A 16,124-nucleotide genomic window follows, 5' to 3' on the forward strand; every position below is an offset into this window, starting at 1 on the left:
ACTGAGTTGTAGCCCAAATATTACTCACCTCAGCATTTGAAGCAGCCACCTTTAGTTGCACAGGTTACATTTGTAATGGCGATAAGACTTCAAGAGTGTGCCTCTACATGAGATTTGTGCACTCCCATCCTAACCCAGAAGCTTTAGGCATAGTGACTTATAAGAGGTGAGGGTTTCCTCTTTCCCAGTAGCCACAATTCCCCCTTTTTACACTCTAGTTACTCTCAAATGAGGAAAGAGAGGAATGGAGACATCATATCCCAGGGAGTGCTACTAGATTTTGGGTGAGTAGAAGCAGTGAGGTGATAAACATCACACAATCCTAGGACAGCCATTTACTGCAAAGATGTCCTGGTCATTAAGACTGAGAAACTCTGTTCTAATGCAGATTAAGCAGATTCTGATGTGGTGGGTTTCCATGGCCTTGACCTTTTACCAACACCATCCACCATCTGGCACCTTTCCTGAGGCTGTTGTAACCTATTTGAGTTGGACTGAGGCCACCACTGAACACAGTGACACTGACAGAGAACTCTTGCAAAAAAAGTACACTTTTCTATTTGGACACCTTGGGTGGAGCTTCCTGTTTATACAGAACACTTGTAAATAGACTATTGTGGACTTGGGAGTCTCTGGAAACAGTGTCAAGGAAGAGGACACAGAAGCCCTGTCCTCTTGTCCTTTCTTCCTACACCATGTGGAAGAACAGACAAGCTCTGCCATGTCTCATTTCAGTTCTTCTTGCCTTTCTGCCTTCTCCTTCTTCAACCTATGGAAATCTGTAAGTACCACATAGGCCCTCTTCCATAGCACTCCTCCTCTAATAAAAAACCAATCATTTCCTTTTACAGCCCTTATCCTGCGAATTTCGCTTTTTTTTTTTTTTTTTCTTTTTAGGTAACAAATAATTATTGTATATATGTTTTCCAACTTTGGTACTACTTGATTCTATGTAATCTTTTCCTTTCCAGCTCTAAAGCAATCAGTATTACTACACTGAGGTGTGATGATTTAGAATAGCATTCCTATCAAATACCAGTAGTATCTAAAATCCCAGTGATCAGAAACATTCTTTTGTGTTGAAACTGTTTAACCACTTTCAAAATAAGCATTTCAATTGTTGGAACTCTGTAGCCTATAGGTTAACCTTGGTATAGGTAAGATTTTGAGCACACCAGAATGCTCTTTATGTTTGTGTGCTAAAATAACACTCTTGTTAGGATCAAAGACCTTGGATAAAACTTGCTATTTGATGTCTAAAATATCCACATTATTGGAGTTAAACTGTTGAGTGACATTATTTTGTTTTTATGATTAGAAAAAATATATTTACAGTGGTAAAAATAAAAACTATCTGGTGATATTTTTGCATAGTGTGATATTATAGTGATGAGTTAGATCTTTGTCCTAGTTGGAAACAAAAGCTCTAATGCTAGGAAAAGATAGAGAGTACTTTTACAAACAGCCTTTGGCACTTGCACAAGTGTAACATGAGTAAATTATTCAACTCTAAATTTCATAGTCACATTATAAATCTTAGGTCAGAGAGCACCCAAAATTAAAAACAGGGTGCTGAGTTATTTTTTCAAGAATTAAAAATGGTAAAGAAGAACAATCCCGATACAGTTTTGAAAAAGAATAATTATTCTCCCTATATTATCATGAAAAGAAAATAATAACTATCTAGAAATGGCTCTTTGGAGAAGGAACTACATGTCATTAAAACCTGACTTGGTGGATACTATTGCTGAAGCTGCATTGTTACCACTATAAAAATTAATAACCCTCCTGCCACTCTGCTGTCATGCAATCACCTTGCCATCTCAGGCAGTAGAGGTGTGCATGACAATGATTATTGTGATGAAACTACACTCGTGCACAATGAGATCTTTCATCAGCAGGCCTGAACTCCTTCCTTTCCAGGAAGTATATGGTGCTGGTCCCTTTCCAACTCCACACCGAGACCCCTGAGAAAATCTGCCTCCATTTCTTCCATGTGAATGATACGGTGACTGTAAGAGCCTTCCTGCACTCTAGCCAGGGAAGCACAAACCTCTTCGATGGGCTTGTGGTTGACAAGGACATGTTCCACTGTGTTTCCTTCACTGTGAGTACTAGATGCCTGTTTCAATTTGTTTTATGTATTGATGTATATGTTTGTGTGAGTATGCACATATAATATACATATATATTTCTAAAAAGAATATTAATCGAGAAACACATCTGTTACTTCAATACAACAGAAACTTAGAACATGTACCTAATAAACAAGTAACATAGATTTTCCCAATCCATAATGGGAAGAGACAATTCCCTCAAAAATCCTACGACCCAGGGGAAGGAGGATTTTGCCAGCTCATAGTACTTTCTGCCAGGGAATTACAAACTTTCAAACAGCTCTGAGGGTAATAAGGACCTCATCTCCTATGTGTAATTGATATCCCAAGTAATTGCTTGACTTCTTCAGGACCTATCTTCAAGACATCATTTTTACCACCCTTAATATATTATCTCATAATGCCTACCATGACTAATATATTGTCTTTCCCTCTACCTCAGTTTCTGAGGTAGAGCTAATCTTCATTAAGATTATATTTAATCCTAAAATACTGTAATGTTGCTTCCATTGAGGCACACATAAAATATGTTTTCTTTTTATACTTTTTTTCTGACACTTTTTCCCTTTCACATGATACTTAAACAGAAACTAACAGACCCTCCCACCTTCATCTCCTTCCTGTGATGTGGAAGGGGATGAAGTGAAATAGGAAATCTAAGAACTGCATAGGGTCAGACGATGAACAGTCTAGTTTTCTTCTCATACTCAGATCCCTGGGACTTCCCTTTCTGATGAGATGGTGTCATTCTTTGTCGGCATCCAAAGACATATCTATGAATTAAACACAATGATGATGGTGCTGGTGAAGAACACAGAAAATGTTGACTTTATCCAGACAGACAAACCAATATACAAGCCAGGACAGACAGGTATGAAGCTCCATGGTGGGCAAAGAAATTACTATGCCAACCTGAATGTGGCACAGAAAAGGCCTAGGTCTCTGAACCTCACTAGAACATTCTCCCTCTCTTTTTTCCCAGTAAAATTTCGGATTATCTCTATGGATAAAAATCTACACCCCCTGAATACATTGGTGAGTCTTTTACTTGTGGACATTGGTAGGTTCACCAAGATGAAATGTTACTGCAATAATCTTATTTCCAGCCCCTTGCTAAGGTATGAATTGGTCTTGTTTTCTGTTCTGTTCTTTTGCATATTTATGTCACTTGCTGATTTGCCATTGGCCATTCTATTTCTTCTTTACATGTGGAAAACCTTATTTTGCAGTCTATTATTGGTTAACTCTCTCAGGGTTTTCTTTATAGTTCATGGGTATTTTTACTGTACAAAATTTTTTAGCTTGATCATGTACTGCAGTCATTTCTTTTATAGTTAAGTTAATTTGTGCCATCCTTAAGAAATCCATTTCTAGCTTAATCAGGGTATTCATCACATCATCTATTATTTTTATATCTTAGTGTTTAACATTTGGCTCCTTCTCTAAGTGAACCTTTTAAGAATAAAGTTGCACTTTGCAGTTACTTGTCTTATGGCCCTAGACAAGTTATTCACTCTCTACTATAAATAGAATCTTCTGTGATGGGGTATGGGAGACGTTTTCATCTATAACTACAAAGATAAATCAATGGCAGTTGGCTTCATACTATGTCTTGTAGCAGCATAATAAAAGTGGGTTATCCCTGGGACCTATGACATGTCTAACCACAGGTCTGTGGCCCTATAATTATATCAAGTGTGTAGTTCATCTTAAATTGGTCGTTTACTTCCCTGGCATTTGTGCTACCATGACACCAGTGAGCATATCTTGCCAGGCCAGTGGTTCTCACAGTTGATACAGTTCACAGGTGGGTGAGACAGATGATTATTTTCCTCCTCTGGTAGTGTGCATAACACCTTCCACCTCAAAGAAAGCTAGCCAGTGGGGATGATTGTTCCAGTCAGTACTATCTTGACTATAGACGATGAAAGCCTAAATTGGGCATCTAAACCACATCATCTCCTCCAAAATGGCCCAGAGATTACTGTGGCAGAAAGAAAGGAAAAACTGTAAGAGCCCTAGGTGAATACTGAAGGAGAGAGAAAAATAGAAGGAAACATTACTCTAAACACAGCATAGTAGCTCCATGTATGAACTTACAATTATATTAGCATGCACAAGCATGGGAATGTTAAGCCAGGCCAAACCCTAGCATAGAGAGGGGAGATGCACATGAAGGCCCACCCCTGAAAAGTTAGTGTCAGCTGACAGCTACTAGGAGAAAGTCAGTTGTATTTAAGAGTATAGACCCTGGTAAGTCAATCATACTTCAGTGGAAATACACATAGCCAAGACTATATGGGCAGCACAAATCGAAATTAGTGGGAAAGAGACAGAGAGAGATACAGAGAGAGAGAGAGAGAGAGAGAGAGAGAGAGAGAGAGAGAGAGAAGAAGAAGAAGAAGAAGAAGAAGAAGAAGAAGAAGAAGAAGAAGAAGAGGAGGAGGAGAGGGGAGGGGAGGGGAGAGGAGCGGAGGGGAGGGGAGAGGAGAGGAGAGGAGAGGAGGGGAGAGGAGAGGAGGGGAGGGGAGAGGAGAGGAGAGGAGAGGAGAGGAGAGGAGAGGAGAAGAGAGAGAAGATCTGGTATGAGTTGTGGTAAGGCATGAATACTATCATAAAACACTATACAAAGTCCTCAAAAAAACTAGTTAAAAATTACAGAAAATCATAATCCACTTTTATTTAACTTGTCCTTTAAAAATAACAAATTACAATAGACGCTATCTGTTGAAGAGTCTAAAGATTCTATTTATCTCATTAATCTGTTTGTGTAATTCTACCAAGTATCTTTTTTCTCTTTTCTACTCTTTATTCTTCCTCTATACAAATCATCCAGATTGCAGTCTCCCCTCCCTCCACTTCTGCCAGTCTCACCCATAAACTCCCTTCTCCTCCACATCCATTTCCCTTCAGAAAAGCGAAGTCCATGCAGTGATATCAATTGAACACGGTATAAATAAGATGCAATTACACTAGGCCCGTATATCAAGGCTGAGCAAGTCAACCTAGTAGGAGGAAAATGGTCCCAAGAGCAAGCAAAAGAGTCCTAGATACACCCACTTCCACTGTTAGGAGTGCCTCATAATCGCCAAACTAAAAAACCACAGCATGTATGTAGAAGGCCACACACAGGTCCCACAGCCTCCATTATGGTCGCTTCAGTCTCTGAGGCCCTATGAATCCTGTTTAGTTGATACTGGGGGTGGTGTTCTCCTGGTGCCCTTGACACCTCTGGTGCCCCCTCTTCTGTGGGGTTCCCTGAGGTCTGCTTGTTGTTTGACACTGGGTTTCTATATCTGCTCCCATCGGCTGCTGGAGGAAGCCTCTCTGATGATGACTGGGCGAGGTACTAATCCTATGAGTATAGCAGAATATGATTAGAAATAATTTTGATGACCCCCCTTTTTGTCAGTCCTATTTTGGTTCTACCCTTTGTCTCTGAGCCATCCAGCTTCTGATTATTTACCATCCAGGCAGTATGGGGCACAGGCTTCCTCTTATGGCTTGGGCCTCAACATAGACTATTCATTGGTTGGCAACTCCCACCATCTCTGAGTCACTATTGCCCCAGCACATCCTGTAGGGAGGACAGGTTTTGGGTTGATGGTTTTGTGGCTGGGATAGTGTCCTAGTCCCACCAATGGGAGCCTTGCCTTGTTACAGAAGATGGCCAGTTCAGAATTCAAATCCTTCATTACTAGGAGCCCCACTAAGGTCATCCTCATAGATTCAAGGAAGTGTCCACTTGACTAGATTTCCATGTCATCCCATAAATCCCATATTCCCATTATTTCTCCCCATATTCTTTCTCTCCTTTCCTCCCTCCCCTGCCTGACATCTCCTGTTTCCATCTCCTCACTCGATTATTCCACTGGCAAAATCTACTCTGTTTTCTCTCACCATGGAGATCCATGCATCCCCTTAAAGCCCTCCTTGTTACTTGGCCTCTCTGGGCCTGTAACTGTAATACAATTATTCTTTACTTTACAACTAATAAACACAATGAGAACATATCACGTTTGTCTTTTGGATCTGTATTTCCTCTTTGGGGGTGACTTTTTCTAGTTCCATCCTTCGTTGTATATATATATATATATATATATATATATATATATATATATATATATATATACATACATACATACATGTGTTTATGGTTCTTCTGGACAACCCTTAATCCCTTTATTTATCTCTGTAAGATTATGGCACTGTAAAGTTTCCAGTGTAGGTTGTTGTCTTAATTAGGGTATTAATGCTGTGGCAGGACACCATGATGATGACAACTCTTATATGTAAAAAATTTTGAAAGTAAAAAGTAAACTTTAAATTGGAGCTGGTTTGTAGTTTCAGAGGTTTAGTCCATTATCATTGTGGCAAGAAGCATGGTGGTGTGCAGGCAGACATGGTGCTGGAGAAGGAGCTGCGAGTTCTACATCTTGATCTGCCAGCAGCAGGAGACTGTGTGCACCTGGGCTTAGCTTGAGCATTTGAGACCTCAAAGACCTGCCCTCAAAGTGACCCATTTCCTCCAACAAACCCACACTTACTCTGACAAGGATGCACTTCCTAATAGTGCCACTCTCTATGAGCCAAACATTCAAACACATGAGTCTATGGGAGCCATTGCTATTAAAACCACCATAGTGTTGACTCTCTTCCTTGACTGTCTTCCTAGTACTTTGTGTGTCGCTGTGTATTACATGTTCATTTGTATGCACACGTGTGTGTGTGTGTGTACATATGTGTGTGCTATCCAGAAGACACCCTTAGTGTGTGAGTTTTGGGGTGCCATACACCCTGGGCTCTGAGTCATAGTATCTCATGGTCTGGGGCTATGATCAGGCTAGGCTGCCTGGCCAGTGACCCCCAAAAGCTGTCTGTCTCTGTTTCTCCATATAACACTACAGCAGGCACTTATATCTGCTTTTTATGTGGATTTTGCACATAAAAAGCACATCTTTATACTCCAGTGGCTGTCATGTTACCAACTGCCTCTCACTCCTCTCTTTCACCTCCCAGTTTCATACTAGTTACAATACTTTCATTTTTATTTTGGGTAAATTCACTTCCATGAATTAATCCTTTCTTCAGAATCACTTCAACTGCTCCTGGATGTTCTATATTGACTTTACTATCAGGTTTCAGCTCTACAATCAGCCTAGGAAGTGTGATTGAGTTCTTAACAACCTATATTGATTTAGAAAGAGTGTGAACCATTTAATAATAAATGTTTCTGTCTAGTACACATAATATCTACCCATTATTTTAGATTTCCTTTTATAGATTTCCTAATAACAACGTTTTTTTAGGCTAACTGGATTTCTTAGTTGACTTATTCCCCAAACTACAATTTTCATCAACAAATGGAGTTTATAGAATTTACAATTTGTTGTGTTCATTTTCAATGAAGTTAAGATTTTTCTATGTATCCCATTACTTTTTTCCCTTGTCGATCTTGCTGAATTCATTAGTCAAAATAACTTATCTTGATTCCAGTAGTTTTTGTGTGTCAGATATAAAGTGATCTTGCTGCTACTGTGTAGGGTTCATTTTTCTGCCAATTAGAGAATTAAAAGGCAGGAAAAACCTTGATTACAGTGGGCAGTGTCAGCCATGGAAGAAAGGCTTTCATTAGAGGTGAGGAAATACACAGAGCAGGCACATGGGAGAGAAGACCCTCTACAGAGGGTGTCTTGGGGTCCTGTCTCTTTCTCAAGGCTGGGTGGGGTCTTTAAGGATCTTTGAGAGGTATTTCTTTCCTAATATATGGTTGATCATTTTCAACAAAGACCAACAATTTAGGGTAAACTTCTCCTGGTCTTGCCTTGCACATGTCAGATCAGCCCACTGCAGATATTATCCCCAGTACTAAGAGGTAGAGCATTTAGGTCTCTGTTCAGATCAGGAGTGTTAAAGAGGAGCCAGAATTCCACCTTTTTAATTATCTGTTTGTGGCATCTCTTTCTCTTTGTCTACCTACCAGGCACTGGTCTAATTTTTGGTTCCTTACTCTGATAGTAACAATCTTAATTCTTCAGTCACAGTTCTTTGCTGGCCATATAGACCAGAGCCTCCAGGAAGACATGAAAAGAGAGCATATGTAGGACTTTTGTGAAAATTTCTTACTTCACAAATATGCTTACTTTGCAGTGTCAATTACCTTTTTTAATAAAGGCATGATTTCACCATGTAATTCTTGCTGGTCTAGAAGTCTCTATGTAGACCATTTCATAGAGGTCCACCTGCCTCTGCCTCCTGGTTTCTGGTATTATAGCATGTGCCACCTGTAGGCCCTATTTTCTTATCAATTATATTTTATTATCCACATTAAATGAGCCTACCTCCCTAACATTCCCACTAACCCAAACAATCAGAAAAGAATATTAAAAAACACTACAATGAAACCTTAAGGATGTCAGTCCCTGCCATAGTCAGCAGGATTTCAGCAGACCAGCAATTCTACCAAAGTTGCTGCTGGAAGCAGGAGCAGCAGCTGGAACCTCAAGCCTCAGCTGGAGTCCAAAGCCTTGAAACTTTCCCTGGAGAAGTTCTCTTTAGGAGCCTCTTTAAGTACACTGATGAACAGCCAAAACCCAAGTCCCAACCAAAAAGCCTCCTCTCCTGTTTTGGATTCATCTATACATATCCTCTCAGTCTGTTCAAGAGTGTTTTTCACCAAGCTCCCCTACAAAGTATTTCAACTTCTTTGTGGAAAAACATCCTGCTTCTCAGATCTAAGTGGTAAATATCCGGCCCTCTTCTCTGTCCCACATTTGGGATCAAAACAGAAACAGATTTATCTCCCCTATAGCCACCACGATGCATGCCCGGATCAAATACTTAAGCAATGTTTTTAAAGTATGTTTAGTCAACAAGTACCTCCTTTTTATTTTTTCTTGATTCATCCTGCTCTTATAAAATTCAAACTTCAGTTTGCACTCTCTTCCTCTTCAGTACTTAATGGTGAGAGTGAGACCAGGAAAGACAAGAAGGCATTGGTCCTAAGTGCCAAATTGTTCAGAAGGTCAAGAAATAAGGCACACAAAGAGACATCAGCAGAAAACTGAGTCACTGGTGTCTTGGAATCAGGTCACACTATGATGAGTGCTTTAACGTAGGTTTAATTGGTTTATAAAGCAGTAATTTTCCATATGGTTTTTTCATAGATTTTTTTTTTGGTTGTCCCTCCTATGCTCCCCTCCCATCTCTCCCATCCTACACACTCATCCCTGCTTAAACTTTCTGCCCCTCAAAGTGCACCTATGCATTGATTACACCTATGCCATTCCATGTCCCCTGTCTTGAGGGATTTCCCACCGCAGTGGCCGTCTTCTTGTATTTTTGCTTTTACAGGTACTCCAGGTTAGACATGTAACTCTAAATATTTAGAGTGAGTAACCCCATATGAGATAGAACATACAGCAATTATCTTTCTGGGCCTGGTTTACATTGTAAATTTTCTAGTTTTATCCATTTGCATGAAAATTTTGTGGTTTCATTTTTTATAGCTGAATAAAACTTAATAGTGCATGTGTGTACCATTTTTTCATCAGCCATTGTCATGAATCATCTTTCTATATTTTCAGAAATGAGTTCTACATCACTAAAATTCCCTTATGACAGTCATTGTTTGCTTCGTTATCAACTTCTAGAAACAGACGCCTTTTTTTTGTTATTTTTGTTATTGTTTGTTTGCTTTTTGATGCAGAGTTTTTCCGTGTATCTTTGGCTGTCATGGACTTGCTTTGTAGACCAGGCTGGCCTCAAACTCAAAGAGATCTGTGTACCTCTGCCTCCTGAGTGATGGAATTAAAGGCATGCACCATTGTGCTCTGCTAAAGCTTTCTTCTTCTTCTTCTTCTTCTTCTTCTTCTTCTTCTTCTTCTTCTTCTTCTTCTTCTCCTCCTCCTCCTTCTTCTTCTCCTTCTCCTTCTTCTTCTTCCTCCTCCTCCTCTTCCTCCTCCTCTTCCTCTTCCTCCTCCTCTTCCTCCTCCTTCTCCTCCTCCTCCTCTTCCTCCTCCTATTCTTCTTCCTCCTCCCCTCCTCCTCTTCTTTTCCAGACAGGGTTTCTCTGTATATCCTTAGCTGTTCTGGACTTCTTTTGTAGACAAGGGTGGCCTCAAACTAACTGAGATCCACCTGCCTCTGCTCTCCCAAGTGCTGGGATTACAGGCTTGCACCACCACATGCTGCTATGGCTGTCTTCTTTAAGCTTATGCCACCTAAGATAAATTTGCCTCTTCAGACACCTCAGTTAATACAGAACCTTAAATGACCTTGTCACTGTCTGTCTTTACTGTATAGACTTCATCTAACCAACCAGAAACATGTCACCTTCAAAACCCATGAACATGCAGTTTTTGCCTTAATCAGCAGCAAGTCTCCTCTGAAGCAAGAGCAGCTATTCAGCCATTTTTTTCTTGGTATTTCTCGGTCAAGAGTCAATCAAGAGTTTGTTCTCTTGAACTATATCCAGGTGGTGTATATTGAGTATACATGCGAATCCCTTTGTAGCTCAATAGACAAGGAATGGAAAGCCAGTACATTGCCCAGGACACTCCAAACTTATACATTATAAATGGATATATTTTAAATGAATAACCCTATTTCACACTAGAAATATTCCTGATCTGAACAGTAAAATTCTGTAATCTCCACATTGTGAAAGCTCAGGGTGTGTCTCAAGGCAGATCAAAGAAATCGTACTGATAATGTCCCACAGTTCCATTTCTCAATGGAGTGTTTCATGTGACTTGAATATTTTAGAACATACACTTAAAATGTCTCCATAGTAGTTAGTGGCTTGCAATTGACTTTGTTACTGAATATTAAGTTCACCAATTTCTGGCTTAAACTCCTGTCATGAAGCCCATTCTATAAATCTATTGAATTTGTTCTATCTGTGAAATTTCTAATCCTGTGGTTCTCAACCTCCATAATGTTGTGATTATTTAATATAATTCCTCAAGTTGTGGGGACCCCAACATAAAATTACTTTTATTGCTACTTCATAACTGTAATTTTGCTACTGGTATGAATCACAACATAATTATTTTTACAAACAGGTTTACCAAAGGGGTCGTGACCCCCTGTTCAAAACTAACATTGCTTTTCCTTTTGTTTCAGTTTCCTCTGGCTTACATTGAGGTAAGGAACTTAAATGTTTCATATTCAGAGAGAAGTCAATCTGCTGGAAGTAATTTGATGTTGGAATGTTGTAGAAGTAGTATAGGTCAGCAACCTACTGCCACTAGCCATAACTGGTTTGTTATATCCCACGTTACATTTATTTTTCTTTTCCCCCAAAGAATATTACTAAGCTCCCAAATGCTTCCATCATGAGCACAAATCCACCATGAGATGTGTTGTACTTAGTACTTTAATGACTAAGGCAAATTATCACCTGTTTCACAGGATCCAAAGATGAACCGAATTATGCAGTGGCGGGATATCAACACGGAGAATGGGTTTAAGCAACTGTCTTTCAGCCTGTCATCAGAGCCCATCCAGGGCTCCTACAAGATAGTGATACTAAACCAATCAGGAGTGAAGAAACAGCACCCTTTCACCGTGGAGGAATTTGGTATGAATCAGGAAGACTGGTGAGGGAAAGCGGATGCCATGAGTTTCCAGTTACCATGGGATGAGTGGTTTTGAACAAATTGAGTTCCAAATATGTAAGGCTGGGTTTCATCTAACTCTAGCAACATGGAGCTTCTAGAAAGTTCTACGGTTTTCAGAAGCAAATACTTTGGTTTTCCTACTTAAGTAGATATCTCTGTGATGTGCAAGAACTGACATAATCTGTAATCATTCAACATTCTAAGTTTAGTTGGGGAGATGGGTTACCTTCATAATGTGAAATCACCATTTCTGCACAGACACTGGCAATTTAGGCAACTAGGATTCTCCTGAATTTCTCCTCTCTCTCCCAATAGTGCTTCCTAAATTTGAAGTTCGAGTCAAGGTCCCAAAGGCCATCTCTATAAAGGACGAAAAAATGAATGTGACCATATGTGGAATGTGAGTTATTTGTTTTTTGTTCTTCTATCCTTAAGAATGTACTTGGACCCAGAATAAACCTGGGATAGTGCCTCATTGTAGACCATGTATAAATGCAAAGGCCCTGCCCTACCCTCCTAGAATGTCCCACTCTGGTGCTTGTCTCTTCTTCTCCATTACTGCTCTGCATCAATTCCTGCTCACTTGCATGTGTTGCTCATGTTAATTCTGATGACACCAATGATAAGATCAACTGTATGAGGTGGTAAAGAGTCCCTATCTTTGGAGACATGAAGAGACCTAATAAGTTCCACAGACCCATGTAAAGAGAATCCAAGTGTTGAATTATGGCACCTTGGTGACCTATTATGGGTTGACAGAAAGAGCAGAAAAACAAGAACTCCCAATCTGACTCCAACTCCAGCTACGACTGCCCAAGTTTAACCGATAAACAGCATGATTTTTCTATGTGCATTTCCATACCTGATAATTAAGGATCTTGGAGTACATGAAGTAAAACTGCCATGTAAGTCTGGAGTTAGCGTAAGTCAAACCACACTAGAGAAATTTGCAAATGTGTCCAAATCAAACAGAAGAGACACACCTTAGCTTACTTTGCATGTCATTAAAAAAAATAAACATACTTTAAAACAAACACGGCGAGAAAGAAGACAAAAGACTGAGGAGCTGTATAAAACAGCTCTGAGTCATTCTCCCATGCTCCCCACTTATCTTAGCTGAATAGAAGCACCCTTACTGACAAGCCGAGGGTCACGATTTGGTTAGTCAATTTTTTCAGAACCACAAAAGTGATAAACGCGTGTCTCCCATAGGTTCTTAGCAGGACTAAATACTTAATATATACTTTAAAAGTATCAGGTGGCAATAACAGGCCATATGTGCTCTCACTATGACACTACAGTCAATCTGTTACAAGTTGGCAGTGAGGACTATGAGTGGGAAGATGGTGGGTCTCTGCTTTACAAAGACCCCTGGTCTGTGTGACCTTATGTTCTGACAGGTATACCTATGGGAAGCCTGTCCCAGGACATGTAAACATAAGCATATGCCATAAGTGTCAGGACTTCAGCTTCAAGGAAGAGAATGAATGCAAAGAAGTCAGTTACCAGGTAAGTGAAAACTGTTCAAAGGCCTGTTTTTATACCCAGGGTTAACTATCACAGAAAAGCAGAAAGCAAAGCTGAGAGGAAATGCATCCTCAGATATTGAAAGAGGATGTTCTGAAACCTCAGGGTGTAGTTTAGTCATGAAACCCTAGCCAGGCATCTGTGCAAGCCCCAGGACCCCCTCACTAACAAAAGGGATAGTCCTGGGGCCTACTAGTATTAATAGGATGTTTCAACAACTTTACTTGGCCACCACATTCATTTTTGTATATGGTCATTGTACAAAATAGTAGGATTATGGCATATTCACGCGTGCGTTATCATGTATTTTAACCATATTCCCTTGTCCCACTGCCACCTCTGCTGTCTTGTGTCCTCGCTCCTATGTGTCCTTCTCCTCTTCCTATGTAGCCTCCACTACTTTCCTGCCTTACAGACTATTCTTTAAAAGTATATTTTAATTAGCACATAGAAAATGTAAGTATATTACACACAAAACAATAGGCTTCTTTACAGTATATTCATTCACCTGTATTACGTACTTGATTGCTTTCTTCATTACCTACCTGATTCTCTCCACTCCTCCTCCTGCCAGACCCTTACTCTTCCCAAATGGAACAATTTCTATTCTGCTTTCTTTCTTGTTTGGTTTTGTTTCATCCTCATATAAGACAGAAGACATGCACTGTCATGTGCCTGAGTCCGGTACACCTTGTGAAAGGTGATAAGCTCCATGCCCATACTGTTCTCCTCCTCAGTTTCAATTATCCACTCATTAGTTGATGGCCTCACTTGTATGTGAACCCCATAAATGACCAGTATGTATATGAATGCATTTTGGTATACTGATAAATCTTCCTTTTATGTATTCCTGAGAGCTGCTCATGTGGTCCTTTGACCTTTCATTTTCTGAGGTGCTTCTACACCAGGTTGTAGTTCACTCTCAGCATATGAAGTGCACAGGTTGTGAGGTCCTGTGCTCACAGACAAGTGTTAAGGAATCCAGGAATGTTGAACATGTGGGGTTGTCTCTTCAATGGAAGAGATGTACACCTGTTTTCACCAAAAGCTGGCAATACATATAGTTAATGTCCTGGTGACCTGTATCTGTAGGGTCAGGCCATGCCTGAGTCTATCCCAGATTCATCCTTTCTAGGTCTTTCTCTGGAACATTTTTTGTCAGTCAATAAAATCTGTCCTTATGGGAGATGTTACTTGTACTTTGCAACAGCTTGGGTGACCTCTGTGCTATCTGTAGGGCCAGGCCACTCCCATGTCTATAATCAGGTCACCATGCTGTACAGCACTAAAGACTCACTTTTCTGAAAGAAGTCTTCACATGTGCGTTTGTGTTGAGCATCAGTCTGACCAGTGCACCCTGTCACCTTGTTTTTATCTTGCATATCAGCTAGACAACACAGGCTGCATCACACAAGAAGAAAGCATTACTATGTTCAACCTAAAGAAAAGATATATTCAAGCCCAGCATTTTCATGTGGATGTGAAGGTTATTGAAGAAGGGACAGGTATGTGAGTAACCTGAAAATATAGAAATTGAAAGTGTGAAAACTGACTCCTGTTCACATGAAGATGGTGGTATAAAGGATGTATAAAAGGGACATAGAATGCAATCAGTTATCTAACTGACTTTCAATGTTATTGCTAATTTCTTTTTTAGGATTGGAGTTCAGTGGATCTGGAACAACAAAAATTGAAAACATCGTAACCAAACTCAGATTTTTGAAAGCAGAGTCACACTTTAGACACGGGATTCCCTTTCTTGTGAAAGTAAAGTACTCTTTGGTTCTTAGATGCTCTCTAGCTGTATAGTGATTCCTTACCCTGGGCCATTCTGCTCAATGTTAACCTTGCCTGACATCGTTGGTTGTCAAACGAGAATATAGCTTTTTGGGAGAGCTTCTCCTTCACATGCTTGAGTGCATGACTTAAATTCCTAGAACTAAACCCAAGACTTAGAAAGGCCATCAAGAATCATGTTTAAAACATAAGTAGCATATTTTTATATATAACTACGGTACTTTCAAACCATAAATCCCAAAGTGTCACTGTGTTTCAGTGATAAAGTAACACGTGCTACATATTCATAATAAATCCATGCTCTCTATTGGCCTCAGGGCCCCAACAAGTATCTTGTGATGATTCACACCACCTGCTTCCCTTAGTTCACACTGAGCCTGTCAATAGTTTCTTATGAGTAACAAGTAAGTATGAAGCATCTATAAAGAATTAAGAACACGATATGTTGGGCCTCTGTGCTTTCACAGCACAACCAGTTCTAATGGTGTAGATGTGAAAGTGTTAGGTTTTGGTAAGACAATTGTTTTGCATGCTGAACTAGTTGGTGTATCTTTGGATCTTCATAGAACACTGAGACAGGTTTTTTTCTCTTATAATCTATGTATTATTACCATACCTACACTATGCTTTCTTCCTTGTTCAATTTAGGTCCGCCTCGAGGATCTCCAGGGCACTCCTATTCCCAGTGAGCAAGTCTTCTTCAAAGTACAATCTGGCTACTCCCATGCTACCACCACTGACCATCATGGCCTGGCAGAGTTCTCCATCAACACCACTGGCATTGAGGGTCATTCCCTCAACATCAAAGTAAGTAAGAAATGAGGGCATAAGACACAAGGTGAGGCTTTGTAACAGCTTTAACTTGATAATGTGTACTTTAATAAAAAGAAATATTCCAGGCCAAATTTTCATTTTGTAAATCTTATTAGTTTATTCAGATTATAGCTCAATTGCCATCCCATCACTTGTATCCTCCCATTCCTTCCTCCCTACCTCCCGGTTTGACTCTATTCCCCTCCCCTAGGCCAATGACTGAGGGGGACCTCCTGCCCCACTATAT

At 40.0% G+C, this 16,124-nt stretch overlaps 1 protein-coding gene across 1 annotated transcript in view; it reads left to right on the forward strand.

Moving 5' to 3' along the window:
• The window catches only part of LOC127197402 (murinoglobulin-1-like), a 342,405-nt gene that overhangs the window by 224,590 nt on the left and 101,691 nt on the right, over nt 1–16,124 (forward strand). The window contains exon 4 of the mRNA XM_051155299.1: nt 11,244–11,264. Within this exon, the coding sequence (XP_051011256.1) occupies nt 11,244–11,264 (21 nt within the window). The remainder of the gene's footprint in view (nt 1–11,243; nt 11,265–16,124) is intronic.

This window comes from Acomys russatus, chromosome 13 (assembly GCF_903995435.1).
Source record: "Acomys russatus chromosome 13, mAcoRus1.1, whole genome shotgun sequence".
NCBI classification, from domain to species: Eukaryota; Metazoa; Chordata; class Mammalia; order Rodentia; family Muridae; genus Acomys; species Acomys russatus.